General features: G+C 37.5%; 1 protein-coding gene across 1 annotated transcript in view; it reads left to right on the top strand.

The window, feature by feature from the left end:
* Positions 1–26,499, top strand: part of TBX20 (T-box transcription factor 20) — a 50,715-nt gene that overhangs the window by 1,402 nt on the left and 22,814 nt on the right. Inside the window, 5 exon segments of the mRNA XM_038557325.1 lie at positions 2,175–2,430; positions 3,441–3,605; positions 7,832–7,940; positions 10,181–10,339; positions 19,310–19,386. Of these exon segments, the coding sequence (XP_038413253.1) occupies positions 2,175–2,430; positions 3,441–3,605; positions 7,832–7,940; positions 10,181–10,339; positions 19,310–19,386 (766 nt within the window).

The following is a 26,499-nucleotide window of genomic DNA, read 5'->3' as shown; positions in this document are numbered from 1 at the left end:
AAGGTTTTCACTCCCTTTTCCTGGTTCTTCCCACCTGCCCTCCTATGGAAATCTAAGCTTGCTTCGCCCCAAAATGGAAACAACCAATGAAACAAACCCCAACTGTTTACAAAAATGTTAGCCACCAATTTCAAAGTTACATTTGTGGGACTGCCCAACGTGATCCACTCCTATTTAGAGGGCCTCTGAATTCTTTATAAACACCCCCATCACAGTTTGGTAGCTAGCAGGAAAAGAGCACTTGGGGTTAAAATTCCTGTCAGAATTACAGACAGCAGACTGGGAAACATGCCATTTTCAGCTCATTTCAGTATCACTTTCTTTTCTGTTTCTTTTCCTGAGAATGCTCACCTTCTATCTAAATTCTAAGCTATAAAGCCAGCCCCTCTTCCCCACTGCAAACACACACAGTCTGTAAAATGAGCATCCCTCCTTTGGGCTTTTGAGACAAGCTCTGAAAGAACCAGAAGGCACTCTTGTCTTTTCCCCAGGCCAGTTCAACAGAGCACAATAAGCCGAAGATTGCCGCAAGAGAAACACCTAGAGGTTCTGCTAGGAGAGAATGTGGTACTTTGAAACAGCAGAGAGACGTGGAAGCAGCTATGGGGTGGGAACTCGAAAGTGTCTCATGCTTGCCCATTTGAACATACTAAATCTATTTAAAAGAACTGCCTTAGGCCACTAGAATATTTCTTAATTTTTTTTTTTTTTTTTTTTTTTTTTTTTTTAGTGAGATACAATTGACATAAAACGTTGTATTAGAGCGATTCTGTATGATTTTCTTCCTTGCCTGGGGCTTAGGGACTTTTGCCTTTTTCAATTGATAGAAAATAAAATTTCTTTTTTTTTTTAAATAAAATTTCTGAAGTTACTTGTTGATTCCCTGTAAAGACATTATGTGAACGTATTTCTGAAAATGTTCGTTACAAGTACGATTGTGCTGTGGCATCCTTCACTTCTTTGCTGAGGCTAAAATAATTAATTTGGTTCTTCTTAATTTAAAAATGTTACAATGAGTTGGATTGTTATTTTAAGAGAAAGAAAGATCAAAGTTGCCCTTTTCCTGCTTGTCTGCCCCAAGTCCAAGAGAAATATGGGAAATAAAATACTTTATATGATATAAAGCATATATATGTATATATCTACATTTAGAGCTTGTTTCAATTCCTTGAGGGCACTCAGAACAGAGTTGTTTAGAGATCAGTTTCACATTGCAGATTCAAGTAGTTTCTTTTTTAAGGGATGCAAGATAATTGGGACAATTACAGAAGTCCCCCTGTATTCCATCAAAGTGACTGGTGTAGTCCTAGGCCCTTATCAGCTGTGGGGGAGAATGTTTGGTTCGTAGGCAGTGGTATTCCAGCCTGATGGTGGATGACGTTCTTCCCACTTTAATACTCTGCTAGCCTGGGGTCGGGGTTGTTTTCCTTACCTCCAGGACCTTTTTGAGAGAAAGATATGCACACTGCCCTCAAGCAATTGTTTCATGCGGGTTCCCAAAATGACCTAGAGAGTGTACTTCTGTGATATGTTGGAGTCTTTCATAAGGTCTCAGGCTGGGAGGGATGTTGTAAAAATGTCCTTGTATCGAAGCCTAGAAAACTGAGAGCCAGGCAGAGAAGTGAAGTGACTTAATTTTTTTGTTTTAACCACATCCCCTCTTTTCTCCACATCGCCTCCACTTTCCATTTTTTCTTATGGAGAGAAGGCTCAGGTTGGAAGGGACAGTTTCTGTCAAAGTAAGGGAAGGTGCTGATTTCTTCATTCCCTTGGTCTCCCTGGAGCAAAATCTTTCCTCGTCGTCAAAAAGGCAGCAATGGCAGCAAATCCCACAAGCTGCCAAGTCTGGAACTTGGGAGGGATAGCGACAGAAATAATTGCTTTTCATTCTTTCACGATCACTCCCTTTCCCATTATCCACTCCTTATATTTTTAGTACCTAAAGTAGCTTTCATAATGGTATTAATATTAGTTCTAGAACTCAGTTGGTTCAGGAAGGAAGCATTGGGTATGCCGCTCCAGGGAATTTATATAGTGATGGGTTACCACTGCCTTCCTGGAGTTTCTGAACTTAACTTTTCCAAAGTCCAGAACCTGTTTTAGTTCTGTTGTTCTCCTTCCTGTATCTTTGCTTGACAGCGTTAGCTGTCATTCTCTGTTCTCTTTGCTTGCAGAACAATTTGTTGAGAAGTCATCCTGTGCCCAGCCCCTGGGCGAACTGACCAGCCTGGATGCTCACGGGGAGTTTGGTGGTGGGGGCAGCAGTAGCAGCCCTTCCTCCTCCTCTCTGTGTACTGAGCCGCTCATCCCCACCACCCCGATCATCCCCAGTGAGGAAATGGCCAAAATTGCCTGCAGCCTGGAGACTAAGGAGCTCTGGGACAAATTCCACGAGCTAGGAACAGAGATGATCATCACCAAATCGGGCAGGTAGCGATGGGCCTTGGCGTGTGAGGAGTGGGGTGGTGAGAATGGGGCCCCGGGTGGCCTAGGGTGTTCCCAGGAAATGGGTGAAACCCTACTAATCCAGAGCAAAGACAGGAAGGTTTGATTAATGATAACTTCTTTCCACTGACTTGCTTTGGGAAAGAGCTGCTGAGATAGACGTCCAAGCATTTGCTGTCTGGAGATCTGGCCAAGGAGAACGCCGCCATGGCCTTGATGAGAGGGCACAGGGACTGGTGATCTTGGGACCCTGCAGTCTGGGAAGGCTTTGGGCTTCAGGTTTGGCAGCTGGAAGGAAGTGGGAACTCATGCTGGGAGTGCAGGCCGGCTGCTGGGTGTTTGGAGGGAAGCAGGTAACTTCCCTTTTATTGGCCTCAATTTGCAAAAGCCACCAGCTCCCGTTAAAAACTTAAAATTAAAGCCGGTGCAGAAGAATGAAATTTGAAACGACCACACTCTGTGCTGGTGCTGCGGGCCTCCTGGTGCTGTAGCTGGGCAGGCAAGGAGTGTCCGGAAGCCACAGGGTGCAGGCAGCTCCCCAGGCCTGGGACAAAGACTCTAAAGGTCCATGGCCCCTGCCAGGCCTGGTCATCCCAGCTCTCTGGACTCTGGGAAATACCCCCAGGGTCTCTGGAAACACCACCCCACTCTAGATTTCTCTGGCGGGAGTGAATTCTCTCCCTGCAACCCTAGAGGGTTGGGCTACCCGGGTCTGCTCCGTGACTTGGGAAAGTAACATAAGATATCCCTAATCACGGATCTTTGGGTATCAGAAAACAAAACAAAACTTTTCACATGGCAATGAGGACTCCTATAAAGGTGACACCTGAAATTATCTATGCTTGGGAGAAGGAAGGTCTCCGAATTCACATCTCTGTGGAAACAAAAAGGGTTTCGGGGCTGGGGAGGGAGGGGAGTAGGACCTCCCTCCGGAATTCACTTGGCTCCTTAGGCTGTTTGAGCTCCTGCAGATTCTCTTTGTTTCCCTGTGTCAGGAGGATGTTTCCCACCATCCGAGTATCATTTTCCGGCGTGGATCCTGATGCCAAATACATAGTCCTGATGGACATCGTCCCCGTGGACAACAAGAGGTACCGCTACGCCTACCACCGGTCCTCCTGGCTGGTGGCTGGCAAAGCAGACCCGCCGCTGCCAGCCAGGTTTGTGCCTCCAGATTTTCTGGCAAAGCAAAATGCTCATTAACCCTGGGAGCAGAATGTCTCTGGTTGGTTGACTTTCAAGCAGGTCTGCGTTCACAGTGGTGAGCTCTGGTAGGGAGCATTCCAAGCCCAGATGCTCGGAGATTGACTATACAAAATCTCTGAGAAAGGCAGAGTTTGCAGAAACAGAATGTTGTCTTTAATTTTTCTCATCATTCATTTCCACGCTTTCCTAATTTCGGTTAGAATATTCATTAGAAATCCAGACTCGTTGCAGAAGGCAACTGTCAATTCTCGTTGGTTACTTAACACCAGACTAAATACACCTACTGCTGAAGTGGTTGCCCTAAAATCCTTTTTAGAAGAGTGTATTTTAGTAAAGTGGTTGTTTATAGTAAATATTTTAAAATAATATGGTTATGCCTGCACACAAAAAGGTCATTTTAGTGAAATGTTGTTTTTGCCAATAAAGGACTCAGACCTTTTAAGTAAGAATAGCTAACCCTTTTTTCCCTTTCTGTATAGTGAGTTCAGTAGATGCATATAATTCAACATCAGATGAATATTCTCTTACGTGAAACATTATTATGTTAGGGATCACATATATTTATTTTTGTGCTAATTGGTAATAATGTTTTTCAAGGAGAACCCTGTTTAAAAAATCACAGGCTGTTTTTTTTTTTTTTTTTAAATTGTTGCTGCTTTACCCAAATTAGCTTTCTAGGGGGAAAAAAAGAACATGTATTAGTTTACGCAAAAAGTAGTGGCTGAAGTTATAGGAACCTAACTGCATACTTTAATACAAACAAAGGATATTAGGAGATTTTACATTTAAGATTCTAAAACCAAGCCTCCTTACTGTTTTTTTTAAGTTGTTTTATGACTATCTAATTTTTGTAATTGGTTAGAAGTTCATATCAGAATTAAGAATTAATTTATGTGTACAAGTTTAGGGACCTTAAAGTTACGGCTCATCCTTTGCAAGTATCTAGTCTGGAGTTTTCGTCAAGGCACAGAACCAACATAGACAATTTACACATACTAGTTCAGATCGAATAGTAAGCTTACTTAGTCCTTAATCACATTACTGAGCTTACAGTATGCTACATACACTGGAGAAGAAATTAAAAGAAGCCTCTCCAAGTTTTCCATTCCCACAGGAGACTAGGAAGGACATCTTCCCAACCCTTCCAAATCAGCATATTAAATAACAAATAACAGGACTAAGGACTTTTTAAAAAATATACACTTTTTAAAAAAAATTGAGCAAGATTCACCAATTTATAGTAGTTTAATTATTCTTTACTATTTTTTGTTAAATAGCTGATTCACACTACTCTCAAGCTTCCTTCCAAACTTTGCAAAATCTTTTTAAACCAGAGAGAGAGAGACAGAGAGAAGTATTTTAGCAGATTTCTAATCATTTTTACAAGCAAATCCTCTCCCCACCCCCCAAAGTCTTTTCCTTTAAGGAGTTAATCGCTCTTATTTAGCATACGTTTTCTTCCTATCTGAAGGTATGGGGAACTGGTGCAGGCCAGCAGGACTTTGGAAATATGACATGCCTTGTTTATGTTACTAATCTGTTCTGGTTGGAGAAGGAAAGCACGTACCAATACGCTATCTTAACTGAAGCATGTTTAAGCTATTGCTGGAATTTTAAGTCCGGGGGACTTGAGAGAGGAGGGGCTTCCTGTATGCTTTTTCATTCATCTTACTTCAGTTTATTTATATTGATATTAGATAAAAACGTTTAGTGTATTATAGGATAGAAATATGCTCGATAATTTAAGCAAATATTCTTTATTAGTATTAAGAAGGCAGTGCTATATTTCATAGCCCCATACGGGAAAGGTGAGGAATATGGGAGGTGATCATTTTTGTACTGATGATGGAAATTCCTTGTGGTTCTCCTTGAAACGTTTTAGTTTAGACAGAAATTCAACAGTTTTTCCTAATCAGAAGAAATAATACTTGACAATATCATTTGATCTCAACAATGGGCAAGACGTGATACATTATTTAAAATAATGTTGTGTTTTCATATAGAACATTTTGTTGTCTTTCAAGTAACTGATATTAATGTATTATTAATACATAATTATTAATATTAATGTGATATTCATATCAAGTAACTGATATTAATATTAATTAGACTTTATTAATGTGATTACACATGTTGAATTGATGAAGAGGGAACATTTCATGAGCTTCTAGGAGTTGAAATATTTTTGAAACTTTTTTTGGCTCGGTGGGTATGAAGTGGTGCTAGTCAGTAAAACAACTGCACCTGTAAAGTTAGAGCCCTGGAGGGGTATACTTGAAACGCTATTGTGGTTGTGTCATCAAAGAATACTTCCAACTGAACGGCATTTTTAAAAAAGATTTTATTTATTTATTCATGAGAGACACACGGGGCAGAGGGAGAAGTAGGCTCCCTGCAGGGAGCCCGATGTGTGACTGGATCCTGGGATTTCAGGACCGTGCGCCCTGAGCTGAAAGCAGACGCCCAACCACTGAACCACCCAGGCAGGGATCCCCCCTGAACAGCATTTTTGAACACTCCTCCAAAACAAGCAGGCAGACACACACACACCTAAAATTCCTCTGTTGGTTTAGTAAGAATTTCTAGTGGTGTTAGCCTTTTTTGTGCTTTGCTTCTGGTGGGCTTTAGTGTGTCAGCATGTGCACCCAATTCTTCTTAGTCCTCTGTGTGACAAAGCATGGCACAGACTTCTTGGGTTTTCTTCCATAAAAACTGCAGGGGAAGGTTTTGTGACTTTTTCCCCTTGACTTGGCCCCAACCATAATATTTATGTTTTATTAAAATTATAAGGATCCTATATAAAATTGAGATACAAATAACCTGTCAAATGGATAAAGGGATTTGTCCTATTAAATCAGGGGTATTTCCTTCTCTTTCACGAGTTCTATCGTCTCTCCTGACTTCAGAAAAGCTTATGTCTAGTGGATACCAGGATTAGAATTTACAAAGAGTTGTACTTTGTATGATGCTTGTTGGTAGAACAGATGGCCTGCATTTAACTATGAGTGGGTAGAAGATCACCTTGCACGTAGCAGGTGATCAGTAAATGATGAATACTTGATAAATATATTTTTTTCCCGTCAAAGCTTTTTTACCCCCCATAAGCTATTTATGAACAAATACACTGAATAATTCGAGGTTTACCCAGCTTATTTTCACTCTGATTTAGTGGGCATCTAACTAGATGAAAGTAGTGGTATTTAAAGTAGTGGGAGGAGCAACAGACTATGATCTGTGGACTATTGAATTAGGTTGCTGTATTAAATTTACTTTGTCTTGGGACGCCTGGGTGGTTCAGCGATTGAGGGTCCGCCTTTGGCCCAGGCGGTGATCCTGGGGTCCTGAGATTGAGTCCTACATCCCTACATCGGGCTCCCTACATGGAGCCTGCTTCTCCCTCTGACTGTCTGATTCTCTCTCGGTGTGTGTCTCTCATGAATAAATAAAGAAAAATCTTTAAAAAAATTACTTTGTCTTGCATCTATAAATTTCAAACTGAATAATCTTTAAGTGTAAATGAATGGATTCTCTAGAATTGTTTCCTCTTAAATTCTTTATGCCTTCATTGCTTTTTAGCAGTATTTATACTAGGAACTTATTATACAGTTAGTATAAACTAGTCTCTCTTTTGAAAATACCTGCAACAGTAATAAAATTTCATATTTTACAGAAATAGACCAATAGTTGATTAGATAGATGGAAAAATATGCACCTTTTTAAAAATGGCTTGCTGAGCAGACAGTAGAAAATTTATTAGGTATTGCACCTTTTATTTTGTTTTTAAAGATTTTCTTTATTCATGAGAGAGACACACACACAGAGAGAGAGAGAGGCAGAGACACAGGCAGAGGGAGAAGCAGGCTCCCTAAAGGGAACCCGATGTGGGACTCGATCCCAAGACCCTGGGATCACACTCTGAGCCAAAGGCAGATGCTCAACTCCTGAGCCACCCAGGCATCCTGGTATTATTCCTTTTAGATCTTTGGTACATGAAGAAACATATTTAGATGTTTTAGACTTATTTTGATACTGTTATAATAGTAAATTTGAGATTATCTGAGGCAAATATAATTCACCATTTATGAGAAGTTTTTGTGTTTCTTCGGAATCAGAATATTTTATGACCCTCAGAGAACAGATTTGTAAAAAATGTCTCAACATTCTCTCATAATTTTCTTAGGCTGTATGTACACCCAGACTCTCCTTTTACTGGTGAGCAGCTACTCAAGCAGATGGTGTCTTTTGAAAAGGTGAAACTCACCAACAATGAACTGGATCAGCATGGCCATGTAAGTATAGTGCCTTGGATTAATTGGATTCCCTGGGATGGAATGGAGAAGTCACTCAGAACTTCTTCCCTCTCAATCTCTTCTTCCTCTGCCTTTCCCCATCCTGTCCTCCATCGCTCAGTCATTCTATGAGAACATTCATGCACTGTTCAGGGAACCTTGACTCCTGTTCTCCAAGGGGTCACTTACAGGGATGCTGCTGTATGCCATTTCTGTGCAAGAGAGTCTGGGACCTTCTGCACTAGGAATTTCCTAAGATTGCAACTACTTTATTACCTGCACCAACTAAACAAAGGGAATGTGCATTTTGTCACCATAATAGTTTGTTCTGAAAACTACAAGAAAAGATTTTTAGATTCCATGTCAGTCAGCCAAGTTCTTTGAATTAGTTCTGAAGAAGCCCTTCTTATAGGTGGAGTTTTCATTTTATAACAGGAAAATTTTTCACTTCAGGGAATTTATTTCTACAGTGAAACAAAGTTGACATTTGTATTAGTGTTCCTTAGCCCCATGAAGTCTTGAGCAGAGAGTCAAGGAGCCCTGGGGGCTGAGATTCAGTCTGAGGTTTGAGTCTCTCTGGTACCCCTTTCTGAAAGAAATTGACCTTGGGATGGTGTAAGTAGGGGAGAGGGGACATTATTTAAAGCTTAGAGCTTTTTCCTCTGTGTGTGTGTGAGAGAGAGAGACAGAGAGAGAGAGAGAGAGAGAGAGAGAGGGAGGGAGGGAGAATGTGTGAGGTTGCAACTTGTTAGTATAACATATCATAAATGCCCATGTTTTTCTTATATCTGTATTAGAAATTTACTTTCATCACTTTGAGCTTATTCCAGTTTTATGAATAAGCATAAATATCTTGAACTCCCTGGAATAAACACATTATATAAAGAGATGACTTTTTTTTTTTAAAGTCTATTTCAATTCATTTGAAGCTCTCATTTGTTTTAGTTATTCTTATTCAGGTTTGGGACCATAAAAGGATGGCATGTTCAAAATTCAGTGCCAGATGCCAACTTTAAGCTGGCTTATATCTCAGCACAGAGAGAGACTAATTCTACGTTAATCATCCCACAGTGACTAGTATTTACCTCTCTTAAAGTTACTAGCCTAAAACGCTCATCCACCACACCCTTGTTAGCCAAGAAAAGAGGGGAGCCATTAGTGCAACAATGCTGCATGCCATTGACCTTGCTCCTGCCACAGTATGTATCGCATGCCCCCCTGAGAGCCAGACTCTGCTAGGCCCTTGAGACAAAAGGCATATGGTATAAGCACTATTATAACAGGAGGGACATACCCCACTCTGCAGATTTAGGTAGCTGAGTGGCAGGGGTGGGGAAGATGTGGAAAAACTTTTATATCTGAAAGTGAATTTTGTTGCTCAGATTTCATAATGGCAAATCACTATATTTTATTTAAAAGATTCATGAAAAATACTGCTTGTTAACCAGGGTAGGTTAGGTGCATGATGTCTAAGTACTGGGCAACTTTTACTAGCTATAGGATGGAAACCAAACTGTCCTTCACGTTTGGTTTGTAACTGGAAGCCAGGAATCAATGAAGCTGTCAGAAATACAATTGACAATAATGAAAATGTTCATGTTTCCTGAGCACTTCCTATTTGCTATGTAATTCATAGATTCATACATCTAATCCTCTCCACAACGCTGTGAGATTAGTATATTTTTGTATTTGAGAAAACAAGGCTGAAAAGGTGAGACCAGTTGGCTCAAGACAAAGGAACTAGTGAAAGTAACAGATTTAACACTCTAACCAAGGTCTGTCTCATACCACATAGCCTTTCTTAATTCTTTATAACCCCCCTCCCAACCATAAGTAACAATCCATCTTCCTAGAATTTGGAAGTTCTTACCTTAGAAAATTTAGACATACATCCTTTGGTCTAACCAGACTAACAAAAAATATTTTAAAAACTTGATTAAAACAACAACAACAAATCAACATCCTTCAAATGACTGTCCCCCTCTCATTTTAGAAAAGGACCCTTGAAACAACCTGTATTGTTTACAGTGGTTTTGATAAAATGTGATTTCACAACTGTGACTCCGCATCAACTTGTGAAAATGATTTATTTGCTTTACAAATGGAAAGGGTCTATGATAATCTTACAACTGGAATTCGAAGCTGTGGATTTTATGGTTCTTTCCTTGCTTCGTTGCAAATTTGGCCTGTGTAGTAATATAAATATTTAAAATTCAGTATTTCCCATCTCTTCATTGTAGATAATTTTGAACTCAATGCACAAGTACCAGCCACGGGTGCACATCATTAAGAAGAAAGACCACACAGCCTCATTGCTCAATCTGAAGTCTGAAGAATTCAGAACATTCATCTTCCCAGAGACCGTTTTCACAGCAGTCACTGCCTACCAGAATCAGCTGGTGAGTTCAGCATTCACCATTCATTTCCTACATAAGGGAAAGATTTAGCAGCTTCTTTCATTTTCTTGGACAGAAGGGGGCTATCCCAGTACTCAAAATCAAGGTTCACTCTGGCGAGTGATACTGAGTATCAGCCCCACCAGGCCCTCAACTGTGTTGAGTGGCCATGGCTCACAGTTACGAAGTTCTGTATTACACCATCTTTTCTAGAATCTTTATACTCTTGGTCAGGTTGTCCATTGCCCACTCTTCTACCCAGACCTCCCCCTTCTGTCTTCTTGAGAAAATCACCTGTTTCCTTTTTCTCCTTCTGGCAGAGCCTCATGATGTATATAACCATATACTCACAGATTCACAAAATTTAGAGGTTCAGTTTTTCTGCTAAATTAACACATCTATTCCAGCCAACTACCCAAACTACTGATACTTCAGAAATTTTGTGAAGCTTATTCAGCTGTAATTTAAGGTAATTTCTGTAGGATTTTAAATGTCTCTTTAAATAATAAACTGTAGCATGTAAGGAGCGTATATTTAATTAACTTCAAGGTATCTAATGTATAACATTAACATTGGGTTTTATACTTTCTACTCTTTGTTATATGTTGGATTTCAAGTTTACACACTTCTTCACCCATAAGGTTTAATCTGACTCAGTAAATAACTATCAAAGTCTTACTGAGGGCTGGGTGCTGCTAAATACTTTCCCGTATATTTTCTTCTTTCCTGGTCCGCATAATCTTGAAAGCTGGGGGTTATAGGAACATTCTGGGGTGAGGATGCTGAAGCAAAGAGAGGATAACCAACTTTTTGCGGTCAAGAGGACCAGAAATAGAATTCCTTTGATAAACTTCAGCGAAAGGAACTCATTCAGTTTACTTGACAGATTTGGTTGTTTGTAGCCTCTCTTCGTCTTTGTACCTTGCTTTTTTATTTGGTTGGTTTTAAGGTAGCCAGGGCTATTACTCTCTTCTTGTTTTGACATTGTTATATTTTGAGTTCTGAGTGAGTAACTGGAAAGTCCTGCCTGAGAGATGGCTCAGAGACCAGAGTGGGATGAGTCAGCCAGAGGAGATACTGTGTGTTTTGTCTCTCGAGCAAAGTAAGAAAGTGAAGCTGAGAGCCCAGCCCTGTGCACTTGAGGAACTGGGAGCCCAGGGAAGGGATATGAGCAAAAGGCACGAGTAGATGTGTGTCTGTAAGGCATAAGCACCTCTAATTTCCATCTGCCTTGGAGTAGATTTTTCTTCACCACTGTGCCTGCCATTTTCTTTACCTGTTAACTGGAGCTAAGAACTGCCCAGAACATCTTGGGAATTCCTGTGAGGATCACATGAAGTGCTGTGTATAAACACGCCTTTGTAAACTGTCAGGCACCCTATAAATAAGGCATGTGGCTACTATTGGACTGTCTCTGGAGTGTTCAAAGAGGATCTGTCACTTTTTTGGATTCTAAAATGTTAGTGGCACATTTTTAAAATGAGATAACTGAGATAACAAATGTTATCATACTTACCATCTTAAAGTAAAAGCCAACTATTAAAACTTTTCAGTTATCTCTAAGGTAACAACACAAGAGTAGAAACTTTCAGAGAATGCCCAAGCTAAAAAGTTGGGTATAGATTGAAGCCTACAGGGCTGTAAAACACTAACACTGTTTCACTGAGAATCTGAAACATTGACACTAACTCTCCCAGTTTTTAATCTGAGGACGTAGGTAATACGGTTATCATAGATTCAGAGAACATTCCTGAAACCTTCATTTTACACAAATTGGATTTACGGCTTTTATACTATAAGGTGTTAGGTTTGTACTTCCACAAGAAATCTGTTGATGTTTGAAAATAAAACAGAAACCTGTCATGTGAAAATTTTATTGCTTTCATCAGAATTCTCTATGCAGAAAACCAAAGTGAGCATAGGTGAATTGTTTTTGTTTGTTTTTAGTGAAAATAACAGACTGAAGAAAATTGAAGGAAAGTTTCTCAGGATAACACCTTAGATTTAGTTTAATAAGTGAAGGAGCAATCCTGATTAAATGTTGGCACAACCTCTCGGATCATGAGAGGAATAGGAGGTTTTATCTACATAATTGTAATAACAGCTGATATTTAGGTACTTACTATGTGCCGGGCACCATTTAAAGCACATTGTCTGATTTCATTTTCACAAGGATATTATGAAATAGGAACAAACAGTATTTGTATGTAGCATTTATAGCTGGGAAAATTGAGGCATGAGGTTAAGCTCCCATCACAGATTTAAATCCAATGGGTTAAATTCAAAAGTCAGTGTTCCTAACCTATAAGCTTGAGGTACTTGGTTCCCAAGAAAACAACTTTACCTCCTCTCAGCTTCTGACGCTGATGGACTTGGAGACATCCTTTTTAGAGGATTTCAACTATTTATTTTCTTTTTTTTTAATTTCAGGAAGTACGCATTACTTACCTGCTGTGTGCAGAGCACTGTTCACGCTGCACAGCCTCCAGTGTAATGAGATAGTAATCATCCTAAACTAGCAGCTAATAGGAACCATACATTTTAATGTCATTATCTCATTTAATTTTTTTCACTGAACTTTTTATTTAGAAAAATTTTCAAATACCTGAAAGTTATATGTACCCAAAGAATACAGAAATACTAATTCACAGGAATACATGCACCCTGATGTTTATAGCAGCATTATCGATGATATCCAAATTAATGGAAGCAGCCCTAGTGTCCATCGACTGATAGATGGATTAAAAAGATGCAGTATATATACACAATGGAATATTACTTAGCCATAAAAAGAATAAAGTCTTGCCATTTGCAATAACATGGATGGAACTAAGTATTATGCTAAGCTAAATTAAGTCAGAGAAAGACAAAATTGTATGATTTCACTCACATATGGAATTTAAGAAACAAAACAAATGAGCAAAGGGAGAGAAAAGAGAAGCCAAAAACCAGACTCAAACTGGTGGTTAGAGAACAAACTGATGGTTACCAGAGAGGAGGTGTGGTTGGGTGAGTCTGGGTTAAATAGGTGTTGGGGATTAAGGAGGGCACCTGCTGTCATGAGCACCAGGTGATCTATGGAAGTGTTGAATCACTATATTGTAAACCTGAAACTAGTAGTGCACTATGTATTAACTAACTAGAACTTAAATAAAAACTTAACCAAATATCCAAAAGTTAAATAAATGGTAAAATGAACTCCATGTACTCTGTACCCAGATTCAATAATTAACATTTTGCTGGACCTTGTCTGCCCTATTTCTCTGTATCATTTCTCTCTTTCCCTGTATCATTTGAAACTAAGTTGCAGACATCATGATACTTTACCTGTCAATAATTCTACAAATATATACTGACAATAAGAATATTATTTTAGTAAGTACAATATCTTTATCACAGTTAAGAAAACTAATAAGTGATTCCTTAATATCTTCTAAAATTCAGTTTGTATTAAAATTTCCAGGATGGACCAACAGATGTTTTTTTATAATCTTTCATTTTCTCCCTCTGAACTAGAATTCAACTAATGTTCCCTGCTTGGGTTTATTACTTTTAATTTAGAAAAAAATCTCTACATTTCTTTTCAATATTTCATTTAATTCTGACACTAGTCTGCTGAAGAAGGCTCCAGGAGCCCCATTTTGTAGAGAGAAAAAAAAAAAAAAGGCTCAGAGTAGTTAATACATTTGCCAAGGCCATGAATCTGGTAAGTGATAGAACAATTTTCTGAGTCTCAAAGCCTCCCTTGGTGGCATCATGCTAACTAGGCTGCAGGCCCAAAGAAGTGTGACCACTGACCGTGTCAAGGTTTGAAAAAAGAATTTGAAAATGTTGCTAAATAAAAATAGAGTCAGGTACTAATAAATACACATCCTAACATTAATTGTTCTTCTGGCAAACATTTATTTCTAATTGAGATTTTAAATGAGCTCAAAATCTAGTTACCAGTTTCTAGCTATCATTCACTGCATCATTAAGTGTAAAGATTAATATGATTAGTGTATCATTTCATTGCTAAACAACCTACAATAGAAGTAATTAAATTTGGAACTAATTTTCTCAATAGATCCTGCTGTATCTGAGTTTATTTCTTTACATCCACCTTTAAACAATAGTTCCCATGTTATACATATATTTGAAATTCAGATAATAGTCAAAGATTTCATAAGCCAGTTTTCTAAATGGTTTCTAAACCTCATAAGACCAATCAAAATTCATGTTCAATAAACATATGTGGGATGAATAAATCAATTTGGGGATTAGTATTTTCATTAGTCTTAAGCAAGTTTCTAAATTTATCCTTGACTCCTTCTGAAGCCTCCCTGCATCTGCCACTTTTTCACAGCTGTACCTGTGCTTATGTACTATTTTCCTAAAACAGACATATAATAAAATAAACATACAGATAAAAAGCATGTACTTAGCATAAGTATTAGAATTCTTGCATGCACAAAGAACAGAAAGAAAAAAAGGAAGATTTAAAAGTTCACATTTAGGATCACCTTCATATCTCTTAAGCTTTGGATAGGACTGTTATCTTTTATCTATTTTAAAAAAGTGAAATCAGTTTCCAACAGAATTTGTGAAAAAGCTGCTCATTTATTGTGGCTGGTAGTTTTATTTGTAAGTAGTGAAAATGGGACATTTTTGGCTATTTTCTCTCTCTCTCTCTTTTTTTTTCAAGGAAATGATTGCATTTCTTTACATTATTAGATAAAACCTAAATACATTACACTTTCAACAAACTATTTTATAATTTAAGATTTAAAGGTCATACATTGTTTTTGAGCAGGCTGTAGAGTTGAAGCGTAGGTCAGGTTTCATTTTTAAATGCCTTTGGACAGATCTTTCCCTGATAATTGGAGAAATGGTCTCTGAGGACCAATTTCCCCTTGTGGCAGGGAACCCCAGATGGATTCAGAGTCCAGTGATACCACATGTCATAATAAGCACTGGGAAAGGTCTCCTCCTCCTCGGCCTAGCTAGCAGTGTCAAAATCTGCTCTCCAGTTTTGCATACATTTATTATCTATAGATAAAGGAGACATTAAGACTGAATTTCTTTGGCTAAGAAATGCATTATGTTCCATATTATGGAGATAACAGGTGAAAAAACGGGTGTGTTTTTGCCTGAATTAGTCCGTGATTTGCATGTATGCAGCACACACCAAACTGCAGGATTTCATTCAAACATGCAGAGCTGCTGTTTACTGATTTTTCCTCACCAAAATGACAAACATTGTCGCTTTTAAATTTTGTTTTTTGAATTATAGGCTGTTCCTATAGTTTCATATGTTTGATTTTTTTTTTTTAACATACTGTTTGTAGTTGGCTATTTTGGGATCCTTTTGCAGTATCACCATTGACATGGATGATATTGTTCAACAGTGTTACAGGTAGTGGCAGGGATTCTATATTAGGAAACTAATGAAATGATGTCCACCTGAGATCACTTTCTGTAACGTGGGTCCTTTCTCTCATCAGTTCACAGATGCATAACTTTCTGAGTTATCCCAAATAGCATAAAGGTATATAAAACTGTATCTTCAGAAATGAATTTTTTTCAATGTAACTACTAGTTTTTATTGAAATATCCAGGGAATAAAATGTATTCCTGACCTTTTAAAAATACATGATTACCTAGAATGTTAAAATCTTGCTATTTAAAAATTATTTTAAAATTAGAAAACAAAATGAGATGCTGTTTATGTAGGCTCAAGAAGAGTTTTGCTAGTCCATAACTGGTAAAAAGATGAGCTCATATTTCTGATTGCTTGTCCTTGAAGCAAACTTCAACAGACATTTCTGGAGTGCTTATTATTGACACCCCAGTAAACTCAGAGACTAGAGATATCACAGTAAGCACAGTGGGTGTATTAGGAAGTTTAACTCATAGTCATTGTGCTGCTAATCACTACTCCATAAAACCTGTTCAAAATTGTACTGTTAATCCAGGGTCCCCATACAATTTTAGTAATTAGACATTTATTCAGCTTTGTTTCTCCCCTTTAAATTCCAAGAACAATTATTTTCCCTGGAATTAGACAAAATGGTCTATAGAGAAAGCAAATAGCTGGTTACTGTCTTAAGCTCCATTTCTAATTAGCACACTAAAGTCAAATCATTGCTGTAACTAGTTGGTAAATCTAGGTGTATGAGAGTACCTCATTCTATTCTCAAAACTTCCCTATAGTCTGAAATTATATTGAAATGTGAAGAAAAAGAAAAAAAGTTACCAGTGATCTGCTGGATATTATGAAAGAAAGTCTAGAAAGATATTGGAAATAGAAAATTCTGATAGTGAAAGAAAATTCCAAAGAAATCTGAAAACTCATTGAATGTAATTCACTTCTTCAGAGTTATGGCAGTAATAGATATGGTGACATCCTGCTTGAACAAACACACACATATTGAGACTATTCTCTGTGACAATTATGACATTCTGAACCATTAGTCTTTACTTTTTGGAAATAATGCAGAAAAGCAAATATAATTTTCAAAATCCTTTACAGGGACAAAGCAGATCAAAAGTCCTTTAATCATTACAACAGACAGATAATATTTTCTATTCTTTTAGTTTGTAAAGACTCAAACAAAGCTTGATATGGTTACATTTTAGAGGAATCGTTATAAAAGACTCCTTTTAAAATTACTTTTTCTATCAGATATCGGCCACTGTCTCCATAAAATTTTATCTATTCACTTTTAAATTTTATTAATTAGCTTATAGGAATTGAGCTTGAAAAGCTCAATTGAGCTTGAAAGAAGACTTAGCTTTATTGTTCTCCCTCCCAGTTTTACTTTGAAATTTTCATCTGGATTTGGTTCACTCTTTCCATCACTAACACTGCATTGGATGTGGTGCCACCCTCTTTAGTGGCATGTAAATCACTTTCAGTCCTAGTAAGCTATGTATCCCTCTGCTTATACCTTGCAATTTTAAGCTCCATTAGGGCAGGGACCATGTGTTCTTTATCTTTGCACACCCAACACTTAGCATAGTACATGATAAGTAATCCTCATTTAAATATTTGCTGATGAATTACTTTGAAAGCATTTTCATGAACTATAAAGCACATTGTAATATTTATATCATGAAATATAAGGCATATTAATTTATAATTATTCAATAGAAAGAGACACAGCTCCTATCTGAGGATTTAAAAGTCTTATTGGTGTTTTATAATCTTAGAACATGCTAATTGCGTGTTAGAAGAGGTTTACAGTTTATTTGAAACAAATAAACATTTTCTCCTGCATCTGGAAAATGGATCTTCAGAACTCAATCCTAGTTTGAAAGATGACTGAAACAGACTTCACCCTTTAGAAACCGATGGCTATAAAAGTGGTGGCAGTGTGCTAGAGACGGTTCTCTACAAACTGGATGGCTACGTGTTAGAGGCAACCTCAGAGGTTCCTGCATATCTCTTTATATGCAAGCTTAAATTAGCTGTTGTTTTTCACTAAGAACAGTTTTCTTCCTTCCTTCCTTGTTTACCATGTCCATAAGCTGAAAAGGAAATCAGTCTTTTTTTTTTTTTTTTTTTGCTGCACTAGAGTGAAAAGGTTTGCAGTGAGCATTTGTGAGACACTGTCATATACTCTTATAAATTAATACTGTCAAATAATCGATCTTCTTCTAACTTGCTAGTGTTCATGACAGAGAAGGGGAATCTCTGTTAGGACAGAGATCTGGGAAGATATATTTTAAGTGATAGCTTCTTTGCAGTTTGTATATTGGTTAGCTCATATTTAGAAAATTCAAAAAAGGGAAATAATGCCTTTATTTTGTAATGAAAAAGGCAGTTCTTTAGGTGTTAATGATTTATAATGAATAGCAGATACACTCTGATCAGAGAAGAAGTTGCATTTTGGTGAAAGAGTATTTCAGGCTATTTTGGTTGTGTTTAGAGCTTATGAGGAGGACATGCCTCAACCTATTAGTTTTTCTCCAGGTTAAGACTATTTTGTGCATCTCTCTCTAAAGATAATGTGGGTTCTTGTTCTGGTACCAGTGAGCTAGGACTCTCTTTAAAGGTGTCTATTGTTCTAATTCAGATAGTGACCAGCTGTGTCTTGATCCTTCTGGCTTCCTTTTCAGGAATTTTACAAGTTGAGTATCTTTTAATCAGTGTTTATTTTGTGGCTTTGTAACCTGATGTCTGTTTCTTTGGAGGTGCAGTGCATATGATTTCATGGATCTTTTTCCAGTAATATTAATACTGTGAAAATTATGCACATTTAGATATTAATACTGTGAAATTAGCACATTTTAGATACTTAACACTTCAGACTATGATTCTTATTAGGGAGTATTTTTTCCACTATAAGCACAGAGTCTATAAATAGCATTGTATGAAGGATAACAAAAGACTGATTGATTCTAATTTAGTCAGATGGAAAGGGGAGCAGGGATAAATTTATACTCTGAAAGCTTTATAACATGTATCTATGTCATGTATTTCAATCCAGTATTGAATATGAAGCTATTATTGGCCATTTTATCTTTTTCTCTATTATGTTATATGATGTGTGCCCATAGGATTCACAAATAATGCTGCCAAGTCAGCAGGAGGCAACATTTTTGTTTTTATTCCCCATTCATTACCCACCAATGCCCGCCTTCTAGACACCTCTCCCATTACCCAGGCAAGCTGTAGCCTTTCACTGCTCTCTTCACAGTGTAGCCATATCGAGAAAGGCTCCTCTGCCCTTGACCTTCAGGCTGTTCTCTAGGACCAGCCGGTTCTCGAATCCCTCCTCTATGAGGGCCTCCATGACCAATGGTTCCACTGGGCTGTGAAGCTGTGATCCATCCCTCCCGTGAACTTCTCTATCACTTTCTACCCTTCTCACGATCCAGAGAGACCTTAAGTATTCTTGGGGTGGCATGGAAAACAAGCTCTCTATTTCAGATTTTACTTCCTTGACCTCAGAAATGATATCGTTCTGTTACCCATTCATTCCTTTCCAGATAACCAAGCTGAAAATAGATAGCAACCCTTTCGCCAAAGGATTCCGGGACTCCTCCAGGCTCACTGACATTGAGAGGTAATGAGAATTTTCTGTTTACCTTTTTGTCCAGATAAGATAAAGAGAAGAGGGAGTTTGTAAGAACTATTCCTTTCAACACCAGAGCACCATAACCTTCCTGTAGATAGTCTCCGATCCCCTACCCCACCTTCCCTTCCACTAGAAGCCTTGTAGACCTGCAGCTGCTTAAGCTCTGACAGCTGCTGCACCTGCATCTGTTCTGTGCTGTCTCCCAGGAAGTGGTTTCTTTGGTCAGGACATTGACTCAACTGTAAAAAAATAGAGTTTCTTCGTTATCAAAGACTCAATCCTTTTGATGATAGTAAGCTTCATGTCTCAAGTGGCAATTTGCAGAGAAATGAAATCTTGATAGCCTTTGCCTTCTGGAGTGGACATACTTGCTAGCATGAAGAATTTGAGTAGTTTGGAATTTTGAAGTCAGGAGATGTAATTTAATTCGAGGCACATATTTAACATACTGTGTAGACTGCTTATGTTTCACAGGAGAGAGATCAGGTCTCAGGACCTTTAAGAAAACAAGTGGCAATCATGTGCTTACAACTTCATTTTTTTGCTTAATTAAAATGATTTACATGCTGTGAGACCATCTATACGATGAGTGATGACTGTTGAGATCCATAGCTTGCCCATAGGAATGTAAAAAAAAATGTGTTTTTTTAGGGAGAAGATTTTTCAACCTAACCGATTATTTGTATCCCTCATGTAAACATACTATATAACTTTCTGTACTTTTTTGTGTGAGAACATTTAAGTTCTACTCTCTTTGCAGATTTCAATGATACAGTATAGTGTTACCAACTCTAGTCACCATGTTGTACATTAGATCTTTAGACTTTATTCATCTTCTGTACTTACCCTTTTATGTGGTTCAAAGTCTTTATTTGACAGGTAGGTGTACTCTAGCCACCAGCTCTCTGGTGTATTTTACCTCCAAATCTTTGTGTGATTTCCTCCTTACCAACTGCTCTACATTTCTGTCACACTCTTTGTTACCTAACACGTGGTCACATCTCCTGACCTCAACACTTCTCTCCAAATTGTCCTGGAAATGCAGATGAAGGGGGCATTCCATATTTTATTTAGCAACATCTCTCTGATTCTTCCCTCAGGCCTCCTAAGTAGCAGAGCATGGCAGGGTGGTTTTGATTTGGAGGAAAAGATAAAGCGGCTCAGTGGGGAGGCAGACAAAGCCAGCAGGAGAGGCTGAAAGTGGAGCGAGTGCTGTGGGATTTGAGTAGAAGAGAGAAATTAAGTAGTTGGAGAGCTTGATAAGTGGTCGAGGCTGCTGAGAGGGAAGGAAACTTAGAGCTTGTGATTGAAAGTCCACTGCAAACTGCAGAGGGACACCAAGTGGCTAGCTCTCTAGTGAGGCGGGATAGAGGCATGCAGATAGGCCTTGAGACCCAAGGCAGTGAGACTGTAGTGCCAGCAGTGTGGGTGACAAATAAGTCCAGTTACAAAGGCTGCTCTCATTCAGGCATGATCTTTTTCATCTTTTATTTCTGGAGTGGCAGGAGCAATGATTCTGAGCGGATGTAAACAGGTGGGATGATAAGTGAACTCTGTTTCAGTCAGGTAGCAGGTAAGAATGAGGACAGTGGGTGGCGCAGCGGTTTGGCGCCTGCCTTTGGCCCAGGGTGTGATCCTGGAGACCCGGGATCGAGTCCCATGTCGGGCTCCCGGTGCATGGAGCCTGCTTCTCTCTCTGCCTGTGTCTCTGCCTCTCTCTCTCTCTCTCTCTGTGTGACTATCATGAATAAATAAATAAAATCTTTAAAAAAAAAAAAAAAAGAATGAGGACAGTGGCTCAGTGGGGGCAGTGGTGGTATGTTTCTGTACTGGGCACTCTATCTTCTGTCTCAGATCAGAGGGTGAGCATGATATCCTGGGAGACAAATGCATGAGGTAGAGTCCTAGCTTTGCCTTCCACTGACTGAGTGATCCTGGAAAAGTCTCCTAGCCTCTGTTCCCGCATCTAGAAGATGGGAAAAATAACCTTGCTCCTTCAAAGGTTTATTAGGAGAAGCAAAAAAGAGGACATTTATAAAACACCTTATAAATCTAAAAATGTGAAATAATTATAATTTTTTTGCCCCATCTGAGTGTACTTCTAATAGTCTTAATAAACTACTCCTAGAGTAAAAATAGCCCCTTATTTGCATGTGTGCTCACGAGGTACAAGTCCTCAGACTAACTGCCCTTTAGAACAGCAGATTTGATAATGCATGCAGGCACATTTTTCACTTATTGAATAAGCATCCTGATGTGGGGAGCGCTCACATGTGCATGGAGCTGAGTAGCTTTCAATGGTCTGAGGGCAAAGAGAGCATCTTCTGTGACCAGCTGAAAGTTTGCAGGATGACCTAACTAGTGTGAAATTGGCCAAGGTTTTGGATTTCATTTCCAGGTATTTAAGTCTGAATTTTCCCTAAACAGCCTTTGGGGATGGGTCAAATCAGATCAATTGATCTTTAGAGACCTAAAGAAATTAAATTAGTCTGGAGTCAGTTACTGCACTAAACCATCTAGTAATTGAATTGCTCCTTGTAACTGATTGAAAACAGCCCTATCTGTAACAATATAAGGGACTTTTCCTTATAAGAGATCTGAGACAAAAACACATCTTTTTATGACATGATGACAGAAATTGCACTTTTCTAACCTAATTGAATATGATGTTATAAATATGTGGCCTTAATGATTTCAAGTTTCCTGTTCCAGATTTACAACTTCTATGTGGGACACCAAAACAAAAATGCCTTTGGGACTGGATCTGTTGTTAGCCTTACACCTCCAAACTCATTGTATTATTTCTTTGACAATTGCACAAGCTTTTGGGATACTGTATAAGGCATTACAGTTTTCCTGTGCTCATTTTAGTAGGTTCCATTCAGACACTTGAATGTCTCTCCTGCTCCATGTGTATGTAGCCTTACTTTTTAGCGACATTTCCTTCATTTGTAGAAGGAAACCCATCTCAATACAAAAGTACAAAGCACTTTCATTATACTTTGCACTTATACCTATAACGGACAGCTTAGAAGCAAACCCAAAGCCCAAAAGGATTTCTTAATATAACTGAATTTAGTTATTTAGTTCAGGGAAAGAATTATCTACTGGTCTGTCAGATAATAAATAATAAACAGACTGTCAGTTGGTAGGGTTTTTTTTTTTGTGGGGGGCAGAGGGGCACTTTGTACAGTAAGTAAAAGCATATTGTTACTTTTGAGAAAGGAAAAATAACTAGTTTTTTTTATGATTTCTTCAAAATTAAGTTTCTTTTGTTAGTTTTTTTTTTTCCAAAGCAAGTTCATCCTCATTGCAGAAAAAATACTAACAAGTAAGAAAAAGAGCATAAATAAGTAACAAATCCCATTCATTTAGAGATAACCACTGGCAAAAACTTGTATATTCCTCTAGATTCCTCTAGGTGTTTCCTATGCATGTACATTTACTTCCTTTAAAGTTTACGCACATACTATTTTTAACCATTTCCCCTAAATGTCAGTAGACATATGTCTGTAGTATACTTTTTAATGGCTGCCTAATTTTCCCCTGTGTATGATCATTTATTTGACCAATCCCATAAATTAGTTATTTATGTTTCCTACTTTTTATTATTATACACAATAGTAGGAGGAAAATATATATCTTTATCCATATTGTTTATTATTGCCATAGGATAAATGCTAGCAAATAAAAATACTGGGTCTAGGGATATATTTTTCTTTTATTGTTAAAAATTTGGGAAGGACCTAAATATTCACTAATAGGAAAATGGTTTAATAAATGTTAATAGTCATACAATGGAATTTTTAAAAATCATGGTAACATATGTAACATAAAGTTTACCATTTTAATTATTTTAAAGTAAACTGAAAATTCTGTGGCATTAAGTATATTCACGGTGCTATATTCATATTCATGCATATTCTATGCAGCCATCACCATGTTCCATTTCCAGAATGTTTCTATCATCTTAAATAGAAAATCTGTATTCATTGAACAGTAACTCCCCATTCCTCCTCCTCCAGCCCCTGGTAATGTCTATTCTGCTTTCTGTTTCCATGAATTTGCCTAGTTTAGGAATCTCATATAAAAGGGAAAGATATGGGCAGCCTGGGTGGCTCAGTGGTTTAGCGCTGCCTTCAGCCCAGGGTGTGATCCTGGAGACCTAGGATCGAGTCCCATGTCAAGCTTCTGGGACTGCATGGAACCTGCATGGAACCTGCTTCTCCCTCTGCCTGTGTCTGTGCCCCCCTGCCCCCCTCTTTGGGTCTCTCATGAATAAATAAATAAAATCTTAAAAAAATAAATAAAAGGGAAATATATACATGTTTTTAAGGCTTTTTATACAAACTGCCAGGTTTTTTTCAAGAATGATTATCCATGTCATGTACCCTTCCCTGTCCAACATAATCACCATCTTTTCATCTTTGCCAATTTGATAGGTGAAAATGTGTACTTTCTTTTGTAAATTGGCCTGTTTAAGTCATTATCTCTTTTTTTTTCTCTTTTGAGTTTGTTCATCTTTTCTTTTATTGATCTATAAAAGCTACTTATGTATTGTTAGTATTTTTTATTGTTTGTATGTATTGGAACCATTTTACCAATTTGAAATTAGTTTTTTTATGTATGTTTTTGTTAAATAGAATATTTTATCATTAAATCTGTTTTTCTCTTACCTTATGATTTCTATCTTAAGATGTTTTGTACTCCTAAATTCTATGAATATGTAAATATTCAACTACAGATTTCTGTCACTTTATTACTTTTTAGTTTTTTATTTAAAAACTCATGCAGTATTTATTTTGGTGTAAGATATAAAAAGACATGTCACTGTATATTTTTTACAAGTGGTTCCGATGCCATGTATTTACTAACATACTCCTTTCTCAGTTATTTATTTATTTATTTATTTATTTATTTATTTATTTATTTATCTTTCTCAGTTATTTATAATTCCCTCTATCATATACTAAATTTTTGTCTGTAGTAGTGTTTGTAGTCTCTTTATTGATCTTCTGGTATTGTACTATTATAATTTTTGTAAATTGATAAAATACATAAATATTTGATGATACTTAGATATCTGATAGCGCAAGCTCCAAACTTTTTTACTTGTTATTTTCAAATTTTCTTGATATTCTTTGACATTTATGCTCTCAGTCTTTGGAATCATTTTGTCAAGTCTTTCCCAAAAAAGTCATTGGAATATTGACTGGGCTTATGTTCAATTTATAGTAATTTGAGGGAGAAAACTCGTATCTTTACAATATTGGAACTTCCTTCTAGGAATATGTCATATGTTTGTCTTTTTACTGAAAGGTCTTCTTATTTTCTGTAGAAATTTTGATATTTGCTTTTCTTTTTTTAAAGAATATTTTATCTATATTTATATGAAAGATGCACAGAGAGAGGCAGAGACATAGGCAGAGGGAGAAGCAGGCTCCCCAGGGGGAGCCTGATGTGGGACTCGATCCCAGGACCCCGGGATCACGACCTGAACCAAAGGCAAACACTCAACCACTGAACCACCCAGCTGCCCCTTAAGAAGTTTTGATATTTTCAAGTTTATAAGCCCTACCCATATTTTCTTAGGCTCATAGCTAAGTCTACTGGAGCTACACTCCAATTTAATCAGTAGGCATTGGCCACAGATGGCTAGTTAAGGACTTGAAATGTGACTTTTTCACATTGAGATGTGCTATTAAGTACAAAAAACAAACCCCATGATTTTGAAGGCTCCTTGAAAAAAGAATGACAATATCTCAAGAATAGCTTTAGAATACTGTTAGATGTTAAAATAATATTTTGAACATATGTTGGGTTAAATAAAATATATTAAAGTTTTACCTATTTTTTTAAAATGTGACACCTGGATTATTTAAAATTACATAAATTGCTCACCCTACATTTCTACTGGATGGTAGTATACAAGAGTTTTTTTGGGAGGAGGGAGCTTCCTTCTGAAAGTAGAATTTTAAATTAGAAATCTACCTACTATAGTCTGTAAAAAAGCAATTGATTCCTATATGTCTTTGGCATCCTGCCATTTTATTGAACTTCAAAAAAGGTAGTTTTAATAATTTTCCTTTTAGTCTCTTGGGTTTTCCAGTTAGATTGCTATGTAATTTGCAAAAATGATAATTTTATCTTTTTCTTTCTAATAGCTATGCTTTTAAAAATGTCTTTTCCTTGTTTTATTACACTACTAAAATTTTCAGGACCCTATTGAGAAGTAATGATGATAGTTGGCATTTTTCTCTTGTTCTTGTCTTGTTTAACAACGCCTCTGTTTAGTCATTATATAGGATTTTCATTGGCTGTGGGTTTCAGGAGGATATTCTTTATCATATTGAGGCAATACCCATCTATGCCCAAGGAATTTTTTGTTACCCTGTTAGTTCAATTATATTTAATGCTCCTTTAACATCTGAGAGAATTTTAATTATTTGCCTACTTTTAAAAAATATTAATTATAGTGTCTATGTTGAACTGTGCATTTATTCCTGGAATAAATCCTGTCTGGATTTTATCTGGGTTTCTTATAATAGATTGCTGGATTGAATTCCCCTGTATTTTTATCAACCTTGGTAACAGATTTGACTTTGTTTTTTCTTTCCTTTTCTGTCAATTTTTGGTATCAGGTTTCTGCTAGTTTGTTCAAATGTTGAAATATGTTCCTTCTTTTTATTGCCTGGATCATTTTAAATAGCAAGGAAGTGATTTTACAGTCTTGCCCATAAATTCATCTGGATGGAGTACTCTTATGGGGAAGACTTATTTAACTACTTAAGTTCCATAGTTTATCAGGAAATATATAATTAGCTTTTATCCCATTTAATGCTTTTTGTCTTTTTTTTTAATTTTTATTTATTTATTTATTTATGATAGTCACACACACACAGAGAGAGAGAGAGAGAGAGAGAGAGAGGCAGAGACATAGGCAGAGGGAGAAGCAGGCTCCATGCACTGGGAGCCCGATGTGGGATTCGATCCCAGGTCTCCAGGATCACGCCCTGGGCCAAAGGCAGGCGCCAAACCGCTGCGCCACCCAGGGATCCCTGCTTTTTGTCTTGAATTCCACTTTGCCTAGTCTTCTATTGT

The sequence above is a fragment of the Canis lupus genome, chromosome 14 (assembly GCF_011100685.1).
Source record: "Canis lupus familiaris isolate Mischka breed German Shepherd chromosome 14, alternate assembly UU_Cfam_GSD_1.0, whole genome shotgun sequence".
NCBI lineage: Eukaryota > Metazoa > Chordata > Mammalia > Carnivora > Canidae > Canis > Canis lupus.
The sequence above is the reverse complement of the archived record's forward strand: the minus strand, read 5'-3'. Positions and strand labels throughout refer to the sequence as shown.